This window comes from Indicator indicator, chromosome 15 (genome assembly GCF_027791375.1).
Source record: "Indicator indicator isolate 239-I01 chromosome 15, UM_Iind_1.1, whole genome shotgun sequence".
NCBI classification, from domain to species: Eukaryota; Metazoa; Chordata; class Aves; order Piciformes; family Indicatoridae; genus Indicator; species Indicator indicator.
In genome coordinates this window covers 8,542,328-8,557,500 of record NC_072024.1, presented here as the reverse complement: position 1 = coordinate 8,557,500, position 15,173 = coordinate 8,542,328, and the positions used below count along the sequence as shown (strand labels likewise).

General features: G+C 42.8%; 1 protein-coding gene across 1 annotated transcript in view; it reads left to right on the top strand.

Annotated features, from left to right (window-relative positions):
* Nucleotides 1–12,611, top strand: part of SYNPR (synaptoporin) — a 112,690-nt gene extending 100,079 nt beyond the window's left edge. Inside the window, exons 4-6 of the mRNA XM_054387304.1 lie at nt 1,841–2,039; nt 11,068–11,259; nt 12,167–12,611. Coding sequence (XP_054243279.1) covers nt 1,841–2,039; nt 11,068–11,259; nt 12,167–12,433 — 658 coding nt within the window. The 3' untranslated portion in view covers nt 12,434–12,611. The remainder of the gene's footprint in view (nt 1–1,840; nt 2,040–11,067; nt 11,260–12,166) is intronic.
* Nucleotides 12,612–15,173: the final 2,562 nt, after the last annotated feature.

The following is a 15,173-nucleotide window of genomic DNA, read 5'->3' as shown; positions in this document are numbered from 1 at the left end:
CCTGGGGAGATCAGGGAGCACAGGGGGATCCCCAGCTCTGGCTCTGCACAACATCTCAGGTGTCCTCCTGCCCTGGACAGCAGCCCCATGGGCTGGGTAGAAGGTGAAACCTGTCTTGAACCCAATCACAAGACCTGAAGATGACTGTGAGTACAGCCTGTAGCTGTACAGCATTACATCCACCTGGGGAAAGAGGAATGGGACCAAGTTTCTCACTGATTCAGAACCCCAGTGCTGTGTCAATACAACACCCAGGCAGCTGTGCATGAGGAAAGCAGAGAAAGATATTTTTTCATGCCCACACAAATCACACATTTTAAATCTTTACATAATCCTGGCAATGGATAAACCAAAGCCACTTTCTCTCCAAGCTACAAAATTGGTGTGACAGGCACTAGAAAATCTTCCTTACCCTTTTTCCGCCCCCCCTCCCTACTTTAAGAAAGAACAAAAAATCTTGACCATAAGTGTGTGCACACTAATGGCAGGAAGCTTTGAAATCAAGTTGAGAAATTGATCATGGTCATTGGAGTGTCTCTTGTCTTCAGTTTTCATCAGACTTTGCCGTGTTTGTGTAGGGAGGCGACTCAGCCACTGCTCATCTCTGCGAGCCAGGCAGATGCGGTTCTTGTTTTCATCCCACCACTACTATAGTCATGGAAGCTCAGGGAGCAAAATACCTAAGGCAGATAACCAGTGTTATGCATCAACCACCAATGAAAAGGTTCTGCCCACACATTTGAGTACATTTAGTCTGGACTAGGAAAAGCCAAGTCATGCAACTCTCCAATGTCCATTAAATCCTTCCTCTACGATTTCTATTGCGGGTGCTTTGCTTTCCTCTGGGAACCCAACTTTTTATTTAGTCCTATATTCATGACTGCTGCTGCACTTGGCTCACTGTTGAACACATTAATTGCCCTTGAGCAGAGGAATGTCTCCCAGAAAGCCTCCTCCTTTCGCTGCGCCAGATCCCAGCTTCAGCTGTTACTCTTAACTTGCTGCTGCCTTTGGCCCCTCCACTCACCTTGCACAGAATAAAACAGGGTGATCCCTCACCAGACACCATGTCCCCACTGATGCTAATCTGGGCCATGCAACAGGTCTTGTTAAACCCCTCCAAGGATGCCTTTTGTTTCTGGATTAAATTTCATTAAAATTATTAGAGCAAAAACATGTCTGGCAGGAGCTGCCAGAGAGAACCACAGATCTATTAGCTTTGTCACTGATTGCAAACAGTGCATGAATGTAATGTTAGGGCATTGATTGATTGCTTAAACCAGGGCATGCAGACTGTTTCTTTCACCCAAGATGTGTATTTCTGCTGCAGCTTGTTTTTAAAAGCTTTTAGCCCAACATGTTAACAGCCACAAGTAGCTGTGCCCTAAGATATTTTTTACATAAGGAAGTTGGAACACATGTATTTGGAAGCTTACATGGCCTTAATTTAGAAGATAAGGTCTGTTTTCTGTCACCTTGATTGTAAGAATTCGAGACTCAAATTGTTTCTCATGTTATCCTTTTTCAGTTGTTGCCATGGCAAAACCCCAGAGAGGAAGAGAGGGTTGTAAAAAACCATTGGAACGTCAACTTTCCTCTGACATTGATTAAAAGATGTGTTCTGGTCTTTAGCCTCACCTAGATGCTCACATGGAAGTAACCTCACATGTACAAGCCACTCTGAAGAGCACAGCCCACAAGACTACTTATAGGGCAAGTTACCTAAGCAGGAGATCAATGCAGATCAGGAATGAGACAGAGCAAACGTGTTTGCATCTTCATTCTGGTAACAGTTTCCTTTTTCTGTACTTCACCTAATGCTCTTTGGGATGTTTTCCAGGTTGCATGAAGTGAATTTTGATGTTCCCACGTGTGAAGGCAAGCGCCGAGAAGAGCTCTCCTTGATAGGGGACTTCTCCTCTTCGGCGGAGTTCTTCGTCACCATTGCAGTCTTCGCCTTCCTCTACTCGCTGGCTGCCACCGTGGTTTATATCTTCTTCCAGAACAAGTACCGTGAAAACAACAGAGGGCCTCTAATTGTGAGTGTGCCTTTGCAGTGTCTTCAGGCTTAGATCTTAACCTCTTGGTGGTTGAGGCTGTGGCATGGTCTAGGAGAACCAAGTGGCCCGACGCTCAAAGCATCTCTGCATCACCTGTTATTTCTCAGTCTTAATGGTGACTTAAGCTTTTAACAAGAGTACCAGAAACTCTGTGTGTGTGGAGCTTAGTCCTAATCTTGTAGGTACTTGTGGGATTCCTTGCTTCTCTACCACTGCCTGCAGTCATGATGGTCACAAAAATGATGAATATGTGAAGGATTGGGGTCCAAGCTGTGCATATGTGACAGCAGAGCTTCATTGGTGGGTAAAAAAGAGATCTTAGGGATCATCCTAGCAGATAAATGAAACTTTGCCCCTGACCAAAGCCTGGCCAGGGAGACTGCTTATTGTAATTACCACTGGGTTTAGTCAAATTATTTTGCTTTGGAGAATTAGGTGGCTGATTTCTCTAGTATTGTCCTGAACTCCCTGCATGGTTGCATTTCCACACTGATTTATGAGTTTCTTTACCTTCCAGTTATCATTCAATGCACCCAACAAGATGTGGCCATTTATGCCTTTAGCTTTCTTTTTACTGGTTAGTGAAGACTTGGGATAAAAATCAAGCACTGGTGAGCATTTGTTTTCTCACAAATCCAGACTGTACAGCCAGTGAGATCTATTTTGTTCTAGATGTCCATTACCTGTCAGTGCATCACACCCTGTGACACAACCCTTGGCCTTGCTGGGTGTCTGTGTTGATCCTTTGCTGTGCTGAATCTGGGTCAGGTCTCTGCATCTGCCTGCTGTAGGGTTGCTTCACACTCTCCTTTCCAAGGGCAGATCTCCATGACCACAAGCACAAAGTTAGACTAAAGTAGAGGAAATATTTCCCTGAAGCCTTGCTGTAAAGAGAGGAACTGAAAGAGAGGGCAGGTGGACTTTAGTGAGGACCAACACAAGGAAAGAATTACTTCTGGATTTCAGAAAAGTCTAATGTTTGACTGACAGAAACCAGACATTAGGCTGAGACTTGTGCTTTAAACTGACTGAAAGCTGCCCAAAAAGAGCATCAGAAAAACCAAACAGAGAGGAAAAAGAAATCACTAGTGCAGAAATGCTGTACCTGTTACAGGAAATCACTACATAACTGTAAGCAAAGGATTAAACTGCAGGAAAACAATCTTAGCATCAAGGGGGTTTAAGGGAAAGATTTTCCTGCTGCAAAGAGATGTGAGGTTTGAAGTTTGCATAATTGAAAACTGGTGAATTGTTACAGAAGGGAAAGTTCTCATTCCACATCAAAGGAAATTAATCCTCTTCATTTGGGAGTTGTTGGGACCTTTCCTCTCTCTCTAGAAAATGGTGAGGAAATGAGAGGAAATCTTCACAGAGGAGGGGCAGAAATAGGCAAGGTAAAGAGGTCCCTATAGAACAGTAAATAAATAAAGTGCCTTGCTTCTGCATGATTCAGTTGCTATCAAGTAATATCTCATTTCAAACTGTCTCATCAAAAAATTAGTTGCAGAGGTCTGCCATTTTAATTTCCTTGTGGAAAATAATTCTTTCTTCTGACCAAAGACATTATCCTGTGTGGAAACAGCAAAAGGAAAGGGAAAGATAACAGTAATATGTCAGATTATGATGTGGCTGGTTGCTGTTGTCTGGGACTTCAGTGATGCACAGTGCAATCCGCTACAGCACTCACATGGCATTGATTGAGTTTGTTCTGTGTAATAGATTGTAGTTGAATCTATAGGTCAAATTTAACTGGTGTCTGTTACCAAAGCCTCTCCTCGTAATTTCCCAGTCTTTAAACCAAGCTAAAATTACTTAACTTGCTCAGAATATGACAGAGTTTCTGAATTTGTCCTACAGTATAAGCAGCTCCTGCTGATGAGTGCTGGTGGGAAGTGGCTGAAGGTTATGCTTAGCTTACACTTGCCAGGAGGGTAGAGTCCCATCTGCCACGTCTTCCAGCATCTGCTTTGCATTGCCAGCTCTCTGTTGGGTACTTTTAGACAAAAGACCCTTTTTCACTTGGACCACATCCTTGCTGGTCTCCCTGGAGGGCTGCCTAATGCAACGATGCAACACCACAGCTGGATTTGGACAGAGTGTGAGTCCCTCTGGTACAGTGGAGATGTAGAGCCCCAGGCAGAGAAAAGACAAGCACCTGTAGCCAGGAGGAATTCAAGGGTCAAGAGCAAACTGAGTGAAAACCAGCTTTTCATGGCTGCAGGGCTCACCTCAGGGGTATAAGGTGTTGTGGAAGGAGGCAGGCGTTGCATCCTCCAGCTCCAGGCAGATGCTATGCTGAACTGATGTGCCCAGCAAGATCACACATATATCAGATCAGATGTGTGAGTATGTCTCATTCCTGAGATTGCTCCTCTTAAGGAAAAGTGCTGCAGAAATCTGAGGTGCTTTGTGGATGCCTGAGTCCAGCCAGCAGCCCCAGTATGTGTCAGTGCAGGAGGCTGGGCAGCCCTGGCTCCTTTTTCATCATCAGGGAGGATCTGTGTTTCAGACACCATTTTCAGACTACCAATTTCTTATCTCTTAGTGGAGAGCTAGAAGATGATAGTTTCATCTATCCTTGCTTCTCCTACAGTGCCTGATCACAATTTTGTATTTAAAACTATTCCCATTTTACGCCTCATACTTCCTTTTGGCTTGGGATTTGCTCAGTCTGGGATGACATCTGCCTTTAAGTGGCACCCTCTCAGAGCTGGCTGACTTTTCTCCTGACAAATCTTCAGGATCTGAAAAATGAGCATGACAGGAGAAGTGGAGAGAGGGGAAAAAAAAAAAAACAAACAAAAAACAAACAAAGCTCACTTGAAATTTTAAAATATAAAAAAAAAAGCAAACCAACCAAAAAAAAAAAAAACCAAACAAACTTTGCACAGGCAGTCAGAGCACCATGAACGCATTACCAACTTGCAACAGCCTGACTGGATGCAAAATGCATGACTGTAAAGAATTTAATGACCACGAAGTCAGAAGAAACTCGCAGAGAACATTTCAGTCAGAAATATTTCAAGTTTACCTTCTTTATACAGATACAGGGAAGCCCAACTGCATCTGCTGAGATCTCAGAGAAACATCACTTTAACTGTGGAAAAACATTTTAGTGTTCAGTGTGAAATGAGACATCATGGCAAGGAAGTGTTTCCAGCAGAAGCAGCAGTTAACTCCTTCTACAAATATTTGGATGGCACTGGTGTATTTTATTCACTCTGCAATGAATCATGTCTCTTGCCAATGTTGCCTGTCAGATTTTGGGGATAAAAATCTCCCTTTTGATCACAAAGGGTCATGGCTGTGTTACTCATCCATGATGGAGGGGGAGTCACCCCTTTCCATGGGGCTGTCAGTAGCAAGCTGCTGCCACTGCCTTACTGGCTCTGTGGAGAGAGATCATTCATGGAGGTTCATACTAGATAGGTAAACCTAAGAGAGAACCTTGGATTCCCAATCCCCAAAGGAAGGAGGAGCAGTTCAGCAAGGACTGTATACCTCATGGACAGGTGCAATGTCTCTGAGCTCTGCAGACCACAGCTGTGATTTTTACCTGCCTGATGTTCATACACAACAAGGGGCCAGTGGCTCACCTCAGAACTTTACAAGTGTCGACCAGGCTCTCAAGTGAGTGGTTATTGCTCAAGAGCCAGAAACATGTTAAATATATTAAATGGAGATGGTGACTTAGATATTAATTAATCTGATGCACAAAATCTCACCAGTTTTCAGTATACCTGTTTCTTTCAGACCAACCTAAACCAGTTTCCACTAGTGTAACATCATGTACCCTGGGGAGGCATTGCTGGTTTGCAGTGCCAGCAGAAATGAGATACAACCTGGGACAGTCACCCCAAGTACCTCTCTTTATGCCCTGCTCCAGATCTCTACATTTGCAGTTCCTTGCAAGCAGAGAGTAGCCAACCCAATAGTTAGTCCTGTGCTAAACTTTTAGGGTATCAGAGGTAGATGCTTTTATATATCTCTGGAGAGGAAAAATAAAGGAAAGGATAGTCATAGTCACTGTGTATCAGTACTCATCACTCAGACTTGTCCATAGTTTCTACACCCCATATGTACTCTATTTAAACTCCTTACTCTGTCAACTCTTTATGTACCTTCAGATTTTTCTTTGGGAAGTTATAGATCATGAAACCCCACACGCATTCATGTAGAAATGTAAATCGTTGTATTAGTATTTCAATCAATATAAAAGCATAACATTATTTAGCCAAGAGTGAGTGGCATAGCCCTGGAAAGAGATACTCCCTTTCAACAGTGGTTGACTTGATTCTTACAGTTCATAGAGGTGCTTACTTGTAAGATGATGAAATCTATCTGTTACATCTGGAGTCCTGTGAATAACCACATTAAGCAGAAAGGCATTTGGTTCTTTACATATGTTATGGACCAAGTGAATTAAGTCCAGTCCTAGTCTACTCTTTGGACATGTCTTTGATTAAACATGTTTTATTTCCTTCCCTTTGTCTGGCTTTCTGGAATATAGATAGGAAAAGAATGGGAAAAAAAATGTAAAACAAAGACTGGATCCTTTGCAGTTAAAAAATGAAATGGTGAATAACCTGAATAATTCTTTGTATTTCAAAGAGCTGCTTCAAATCTTTGTGTTTCAAAGATGCTGTTGTCATCTCCTTTTTGAAACACAAGCCACAGTGACCTTGCTGTACCTGCTGGTAATTCCCAAAGGGCTCTGCACATCACTGACTGAATCAAGCTTGCAAGGCCATACACCATTGAAAGAAGCATGTCGTTCTTTCAGAGCTTTGTTTGTCAGGAAATCTGGGGTGGGACCTCATTCAAAACGAAAAGAAAGAGCTAAAATGTCACTGTAGGAAGGAGTTGCTGCCTGCAGCAACCTGCTGTTGGCCACTTTCCCAGGCTGGAGCTATGGCACTTGCTGGGGTGGTTCTTGAATTTTTAGACTGGTTGTGGCTGAAAGCAAATCCACTGAGTCGTTTGCCCCTTCTCAGATAAAGATCCCTCTGCTCCTGCATGGCTGTCCCTGAAACCTGTTGGCAGTGCTTCTGGGCTAGACAAGCTCTGGCTGGGAGGGTTACAGGCTTTGGTGTTTGAGAAGTTGCTCCCTTCTATGTTGTAAGTCTATGAGAAGGTTTTGTCAAGTCAAAAGGTTTTGTAGCATCAGTGTTAGTGGGTGGAAATGTTTGAGAAGTGGCACTGAAAGCTCTGTGTGGAAGCTGAGGACTTGGCCAGCAGCTACAGTTCAGCAAGGGAGGAGGCAGTGTGAGCCTTGCAGGGATACCAGGTGCCCTCCAGCCAGGCCAGAGCTGAGGTTTTCCCTATTTTCAAACATAACAGCCCAGGGCTGTCATGCCAAACTTGGACTGCAGTGGCTGGGAGGCAGTGCAGGGCACAGGGGGTGTGTGAGGACACGTGTGTTACAGCACTCCAGGGGCTGCTGAAGCCACTAGCCTCCTCAGTGCAGATGAAACATGTCCCCATTCTGGGCCAACAAGAAGCTTTTGCAGATGCTTTTGGCTGTATGAGATTGTGATGGACTCTGGAGGATTCCAAATTGTGCTTGGGAGACTTAAGTCACTCTAAGTGATTGCCCCCTCCAAAGACAGACACTTTGCAAAAGCTGGTAGCTTGAGAGCAAGGAGGAATGTTTCAGTTACCACAAAAAGAAAAGTCATTCACAGTTCTGTTCTAAAACAAAATATATAAAATTGTTCCAAGAAGGTATTTTTGGCAAACTCAGTAAGTTTCAGCTTGAAAAAGGCAGCAAGATTTTTTTTTTCTGTTACACATACTTCAGGCTCTTAAAACCTCCCTCCTTGGATATTCAGCATATTTTAAATCTTGTTTTGTGCTTTCTCCTGCACGTTCCTATTTTGCCTTCTTCCCAAAGGCACCTGTAGGCAACCCAAAGTATCTCAGCTGGGGTCTGAGAAAGAAACTTGGCAATTAGGAGTACAGTGTAATCATGCAACAATATACACTGAAGAGATCTGTAGACACCATTTCAAGAGAGCATCTATAAAAATTACTTTGTTTCAAAGAAGGAAAAAAAAGAAACCAACCACCCATGCTATGGGGATATTAAACATTCAAATGTATGATTTGTTTTAGTATGCAGACACACTGGCTTTAATTACCAAAGAGAAATTCCCCAGATAGACATTAAGCCACAGAACAGCTTAGCTTGAAATTCACTTTTATTTTCAGCATGTCATTATCTTGTAACTCTGTTCCACCCAGAGCTGCGAAAATGTTCAGCCAGAAATCCAAACCCACTTGAAAACAAGTGAGGTTCAAGTTCCAGCCAAAGCTGAAGGTTAGCAAAGATTCAGAATAAACAGGCAGGCACAGGTTTGCTCTAGTCATGTATTCTGCACCTTGCACAGAGCAGAGGAGATGGAACAAACCCTGCAAGAGCCTGAGTCTGGCAGCGTAGCCTCGGTGAGAGTACCTGCTGAAAAAGTCCTGGTGTTTCCTTAGCCTTTCTGTCCCAGCTTTTTGACAAGTTGCTGGCTGGCTGGTGGATGAACTGTGTGGTTTATTCTCCAAGTCCCACTGTGTGACCATTCCCTTTTGGCTTGGTGTGTTTCTTCCACCTAGTCAGACTTTCCAGTTTTGGGGTGTTCCTGTATAAAAGGCTTTGATCTTAAAAAGGGGAACTGGTGGCAGAGAGGGCAGGATTGGGCAAGGTTCAGTGTGTGTGGACACCCTGGAGCAAGGAAGCAGAGGAAGTCAGCAGAAGACTGGAAGATGGGGTGAGATGGAGAAGACCAGACCTGAGAAATAACATAGAATCATAGAATCACTTAGGTTGAAAAATACCTCTAAGGTCATTGAGTACAACTGTAGACCTGATACAGCCAAGTCCACCCTAAACCATGTACCTGTGTGCCAGACCTACACTCTTAAACACTTCCAGGGATTGTGACACAACCACTTCCCTGCACAGCCAGCTCCAAAGCTTGATAACCCTTCAGTGAAAAAATACTTAGCCCTTTTAGGACCAGCCCCTCAACTGCACAGTGTTATTGAATATTCCCAGCTGTAGTTTGCAGCCCAAAACAGGAGCTACTAACAATTAGAGTTCTTCTTGCAGAACTTTGCTCACTTTTAAAACTTCCCTCTTTTTAGCAAGTTTAAGCTCCTGCATTGTGCTAGGTTGGGTCAGTTTGTCTCTGCTTCAATTTTCTACCTGACTGAAAAGCTTGATTCAATCTGTTAACTCTAAAAGTGTGGTGGCATTGAGAGAAAATTGCTTGCCACTTGAAATATGTATTCCCCAAAACTCTGATGTGTCCTTATCTATTGCATTGATCACAACCTATGTGGGGGATTGGTACCCCCACAAAGGCAGAATATGTGTCAAGCCTCATAGCAAATTAAAAACATATCTCATCATAATCCACAGCTCAGTGAATATCTGGTGTTTGTACCAGCTGGAATTCTTAGGAAATATTTGCAATTGAGCTGTTGCCTCTAGGAGTCCAGTTCTCATTCAGTTACTGCCAGGACATATAAAATGCAATCATTTCTTTTGCTGGAAATCTCTCTGAGATGCAAAATTACTCTGGGCTATGTGCCTTTGCCTACCCAGAGTTCCTTTGGTTGTCAGCTCCTGTGCTTCATGCTCTTCAAGAGAGCCCATTTGGGCAGCATGAAAGGAGGTCAGAGGAACTCCAAGCTCAGTGGCAGACACAGGCCTGCCGACGACAAATTGTGGCACTGTTAGAAGAGAAGGATGTATCCTTTGGGAAAGCATCCAAGCACAGTTAATTTAATCCCATCTGTGTGAGCAGAGAAAGCCTTTGTTTGAGGCTTGCTTGTGCAGCTGGTTTGACTGGTGTCTCTTCCATCGTGATGGAGCCTTGTGTCCTCCATCCCCAAACGTCAGGCGTTCTTGTGGGAGATGAGAATGATCTTTCCTAGGGATCACTTATTTCTTCAGGCAGCAACCTCAAACACTGTGTTCTTAATGAACGTTTTCTCTTCCTTCCATGTGTACCTTTACTGTGCAAGGGGGAAGGGGAAGCAGCCCCCATGGGAGGTGGGACAGCAAGACGCAGCGATGCAGTTAGTGGCATGTTAGACTTTGGCACCTCTACCATCTGTTGCAGGCTGACAGATGGAATGAAATATGACAGCAGAAAGGCTCTTCTGTTTTAGCAAGACACAAGAAAGCTTGAAAAATCACACCTCCTCCCTCCTTTCTCCCCAAACCCACACAACAACAGTGTCACTTGGCCACTTGTTCTGGCTAAGACAAGGAGAAGTTTATGCCTGTGTGTGCTCCTGAGAGTCTTTCGAGGGAAAAGTGAGCAGAGTGGTTCAGAGCAGAGCTGCTCAGAGGTGCTGGATCCTGGAAGGACCACTACCCCTTCTCCCCTCTTTTCACATGGATGAGAATCAGGTGCAAATGTTATGTCAGGACAGAGAGGAATTGAGGAGTCTCTGCACTTGGCAAGTCTTACTGTTTATTTGTTCATTTGTGATAATTAGTGGCTGCACAGCTCATTCAGCAGGAACATTTGGCCTTACCTGTAGCTGGTGAGAAAACTTATCTCATGGCTGAGGATTAGCCAATTTCAGGTTCTCCCCAAGATGCTGCCACATACAGAAACACTTCCTATCAGAATTCCACCCTGGCTGTCTGTAGGAGTACCCAGGGCAAGAACCAGCCCTCAGGAATGCCCAAGTCCTTTCCAGTCATCTACATTTTTTAATAGATCCCAATTCATCAGCCAGGTGCCATGAACAGCCACATTTCCAAGGCAGCACTCCATCCTGGGTACCAACCACATGTTTGTGAGAATCTGGCCTTGAGGTTGCAGATGCAAATGACAGCTCAAGGGCTCTACCCTTTAAGGCAGATCATGTGTTTCTGAAAATGAGCTCTAGGTGACGACAGTAATCACAGCCTTCCATGAAATAACAAACTCTCGTTTATTTTCTCTCCTCCTCCCAACGGACACACCAGTATAATGCTTCTAACTAATTTGTCTTTTAGGATTTCATTGTGACAGTGGTCTTCTCATTCTTGTGGCTAGTGAGCTCATCTGCTTGGGCTAAAGGACTGTCAGACGTAAAGGTTGCGACTGACCCAGACGAAGTGCTGTTACTGATGTCTGCCTGCAAACAGCAGTCCAACAAATGCTTGCCTGTTCGCAGCCCAGTTATGTCAAGCCTCAACACTTCGGTTGTAAGTCACTTTGATTACTACTTTTCACCCATACCTTGCAGATATATTTTCATCTCTTTTACCCATGTATTGACTGGTGCAAACCACTTAGCTGAAATGATTTAACTGGAAGTACAGGCTTGCTGTGGGGAAGGGCAGAGCGTGACTCATGACAGCTATCCGCTGAGGGCTGGGATGGGGAGAAAGCAAAGTGTCTGTCCAAGTGCGTTGGTTGGGCTGTCTGCTTTCAACTTGCTCGCTGCCATGCTTTTGAAAAGGGCTCTGTGTACTCCCTTAGGAAGAAAAGGTTTTGTGCCTTATAGAAGGCTTTAAAAATCCTCAAAAAACCAATATAAAACTGGCCTTCAGAATGTTTAACACAAAACCAAAACTAAACCAACCAACCAAAACCCCAAACCACCAAATGAACAGAAATAAAAACAGCAACGACAACAACAGCAAAAAAACAACCTAACAAAAAACCACATCAGGCCCTCTGACCAGTTAATGCCTCGCTTTGATTTTCTTTCATTTTATTTTTTCCACAGTTTCTTTAAACTAGGCTACTGACCAGGCCAGCTGACCAAATAATGCCTCACTTTGATTTTTTTTCATTTTATTTTTTTCCATAGTTGCTTTAGACTAGGTTACATTTTCAAACAAACAAAAAAAAACCCCACTTTTTGGCCTAAAAATTTAATTGCTTTTTTGGAAGCAAAAAGGAAAACAGACAACTTTGCTAGCTATAGCTGAGGCATGTGAATTTGGAAATTTGCTCCAAAACTCAGAACATTTTCCAGCAGGTTTTGAGAGAAGGATGGACTGGGAGCAGCTTTGTCTTCTCCCAGGACCCTGTGGGATCTATAGTAACAGGCTGGTCTGTGAGACTGTGGCTGTTGGCTGACGAGCTCCTCTTTTCCCCACCTAGGTCTTTGGCTACTTGAACTTTATCCTCTGGGCAGGCAACATTTGGTTTGTGTTTAAGGAGACAGGCTGGCATTCCTCGGGCCAGCGGCACCCTGCAGACACCATGGAGAAGCAGCCCAGCAGCTATAACCAAGGTGGCTACAACCAAGACAGCTATGGGCCAGCCGGTGGCTACAACCAGCCAGGCTCCTATGGCCAGGTGGATGAATATGGCCAGTCCCAGGGCTACAGCCAGAGTGGGCCAACCTCCTTTGCTAATCAAATTTAGGGTTCACACAGCACGAGCTCTTGTATCCCTCACAGGTAGAGAGTTTCACAGGTCTCAAGTTACAGTGGTGCCAGATTTTTAAGGGTTTTACATAAATTAATACTAGAATGCAGTGTTTAGTGTTGATTGAAGATCTAAGCCCATATCCTGAGGAAGATGGGAGGTGACCAGTGGGCTGGAGTTGGCCTTTTTTTCCCCTAACTAACCGACTAGCCAGACACAGGGGATATGCTCATCACAGAGGGTGACCTGGAGTCAGTGTCGTAGTATGTACTGTAGAGATAACTTTATGGTAGTTTTGTATGTGTTAAGATGGTAGAAGCATTTTGTAGCCTCAAGTCTGTAGTATTTAACATGCATAATATAATTGAATTTCCTTCTGCATTTTGGTGAAAAACAGAGGTGTTCTACTATTATTTCTACAGATTATTCTGTATATCCATGCATGTAACATTGCACCTTAAATTTTCAAAACTGCCTGTCTGTGACTCTTCAGAGCATTTGTTTTGGTTATTCCTTTTTGTTTCAGAAGATTTTACTATTATCTCAATTAACTTAGTCATCTGTAATTTAGTGCATGGATAAACAGTTTCATACTATCAGATGTCTGGACTGTGAAATGGAACTTCTCAACTTCTGCCACTATGTTTTGTTAAATGTATGTTTAAAAGAAGTATGCATCTTTTATATATTTTGCAGAGTTGAATATATGGCTTACCCAAGTTCTGAATGCTTTGTAACTAAAATGTTTTTGGTTCTGTTTTGGTTTGGTTTTTTTTTCCTTGAAATGGCATTCAGTAGTATATATGGTACCTGACAAATGTCTATTCCATTTAACTCAGCTAAGTATTCATTCTATAAATCACTATTTCTATGGATGTTTTGTGAATCTTTTAATGTGAGCTGTGGAGAATAAGGACCAAGTAACTGTGTTATATGTTTACAAAGGTATTTATTTAACTAAGATAACAGAGGTGCAGATATCAGTATACAAAAACTATCTGAAAACGTCCTGTTGCTTGACACAGCAAAACATCAAAACCACGTGTACTGTCATGACCTTACAAAGCAGAAATATTCCTTTATACCCTCTTTCTAACCCTGCTGTTTCAAGATTGTTAGATATCCCTCTGTTCTGTTGCTGCTCTGAGCACTAGCTTGGTGCTACTGGAGAATGTAACTGGATTGACCAAATAACCCAGGCTCAGAGAAACTCCCTCCGAAAACAGCCAGACTTGTAGCCTGCTCAGATTTCTCCCTGGGAAATTCAGCCCTTCCTCACTACACCATATGGGAAGCACTGACACAAACAAAAGCCTGAAGCACAATGTAATAATCAAAACTGATCATCTGCATTTCTAAATCAAAGTGTATCAGTATATAATCTTATTGTATGAGCTGTAATGTTGAAAGCATCTTAGCTTAAAACAGCTTAGTCTCTTCTCTGATTGTTGTAACCAATTAATGGCTACTCGGTGGATGAATCTATATTGTGATATCTATTTGACCCTAATAAAGTTATTGCATACAATACATGTTTTCAGAGTATGTTCATATTAAAATGTCACTGCAAACTAACTAAGGTAACTATTAAAGATAAATAACTGTTCCTGTGCTTGACCTTATTGGTCATATTCTTACTGCTTTCCAACACTTCTGTAAGGATTGTTTTAATGTACAGTGGGGTATGACACTTCTACAGACACTTGTCATTAAAAGTCAGTATCAGAAGTTTAAAAACAAAATTAAAACTGTGCAATTTAATACCTGCCTGCCTCTTTACCTCTCTTTCCACCTAGCAGTAGGACCAGCCCAGTACTGTGGATTGCTAGAAAGCCATCTTCAAGCTCCAAGGAGAACAAATCACAACATCTAAATGGTATTCCAAATGTGAGCAAAATACAATTTCTGGGCCAATGAAAATTATTTTGGCTCTCAGTTATTTTGTTCCTTGTTTGTTGTGGTTTTTTCTTCTTTTTTTTTTTTTTTTTACTTTGGAAAAGGTTAGATACAGGCAAGCAAGGAGAAAGGGAAATCTGTGTGAGTGGCAAGGGATGGGATGCATGTTCTTCATGCCCCTCCCACATAGTCCTTCTTTCATCAGGATTTCCTAAGCTGGTTTATCTAAGCCTCTCCACTATAAATAGATTGAGTTTTCTGTGTCAGCTAGTTTTCTCTTCATGAGCTCTTCCATCCAGATCAGCAGGGTTCCGTTTCCAAACTTTTCTGTCCAATGTTGAAGACTAGAAACTTGAGTTTTACTTGGGCACTTCAAACAGGCTGAAATTCTTGTGCCAACATTTGAGCACAGAAACTGCAGCTTTCAAATCCTCAGGAGGTGATACCCCTGGAGAAAGAGCAGTTTCTAACCCAAGGCTGGGGACAGAATTAAGATCATCACTTATTGTGGGTATTATTTTCTTAAGTCTGAATATAAGATTTTCTTATGAAGGGCAGAGCTGGTTGAAAAAATGGCAGAAGTAGTGGAAGAGTCATATGTGTTCATGAAAGATTTGTCCTTTGCTTTACCCAGTTAGTCAGATCTTCACAGGTATGTTGCCTCCTTGCTGCCATGCAGAACTGTTGAGCTGATGATTACCTTGTAAGGCTGTAGTCCTCACTGTGAATTAGGAAGGATGAAAAAACTCTTGATCTGTAGCTCCTCAGATTAAGATAGTATGATAGCAGCAAAAGTGAAAACAAAAATGATGCATGCACCTGTCTGTGTTATATAAGAAAA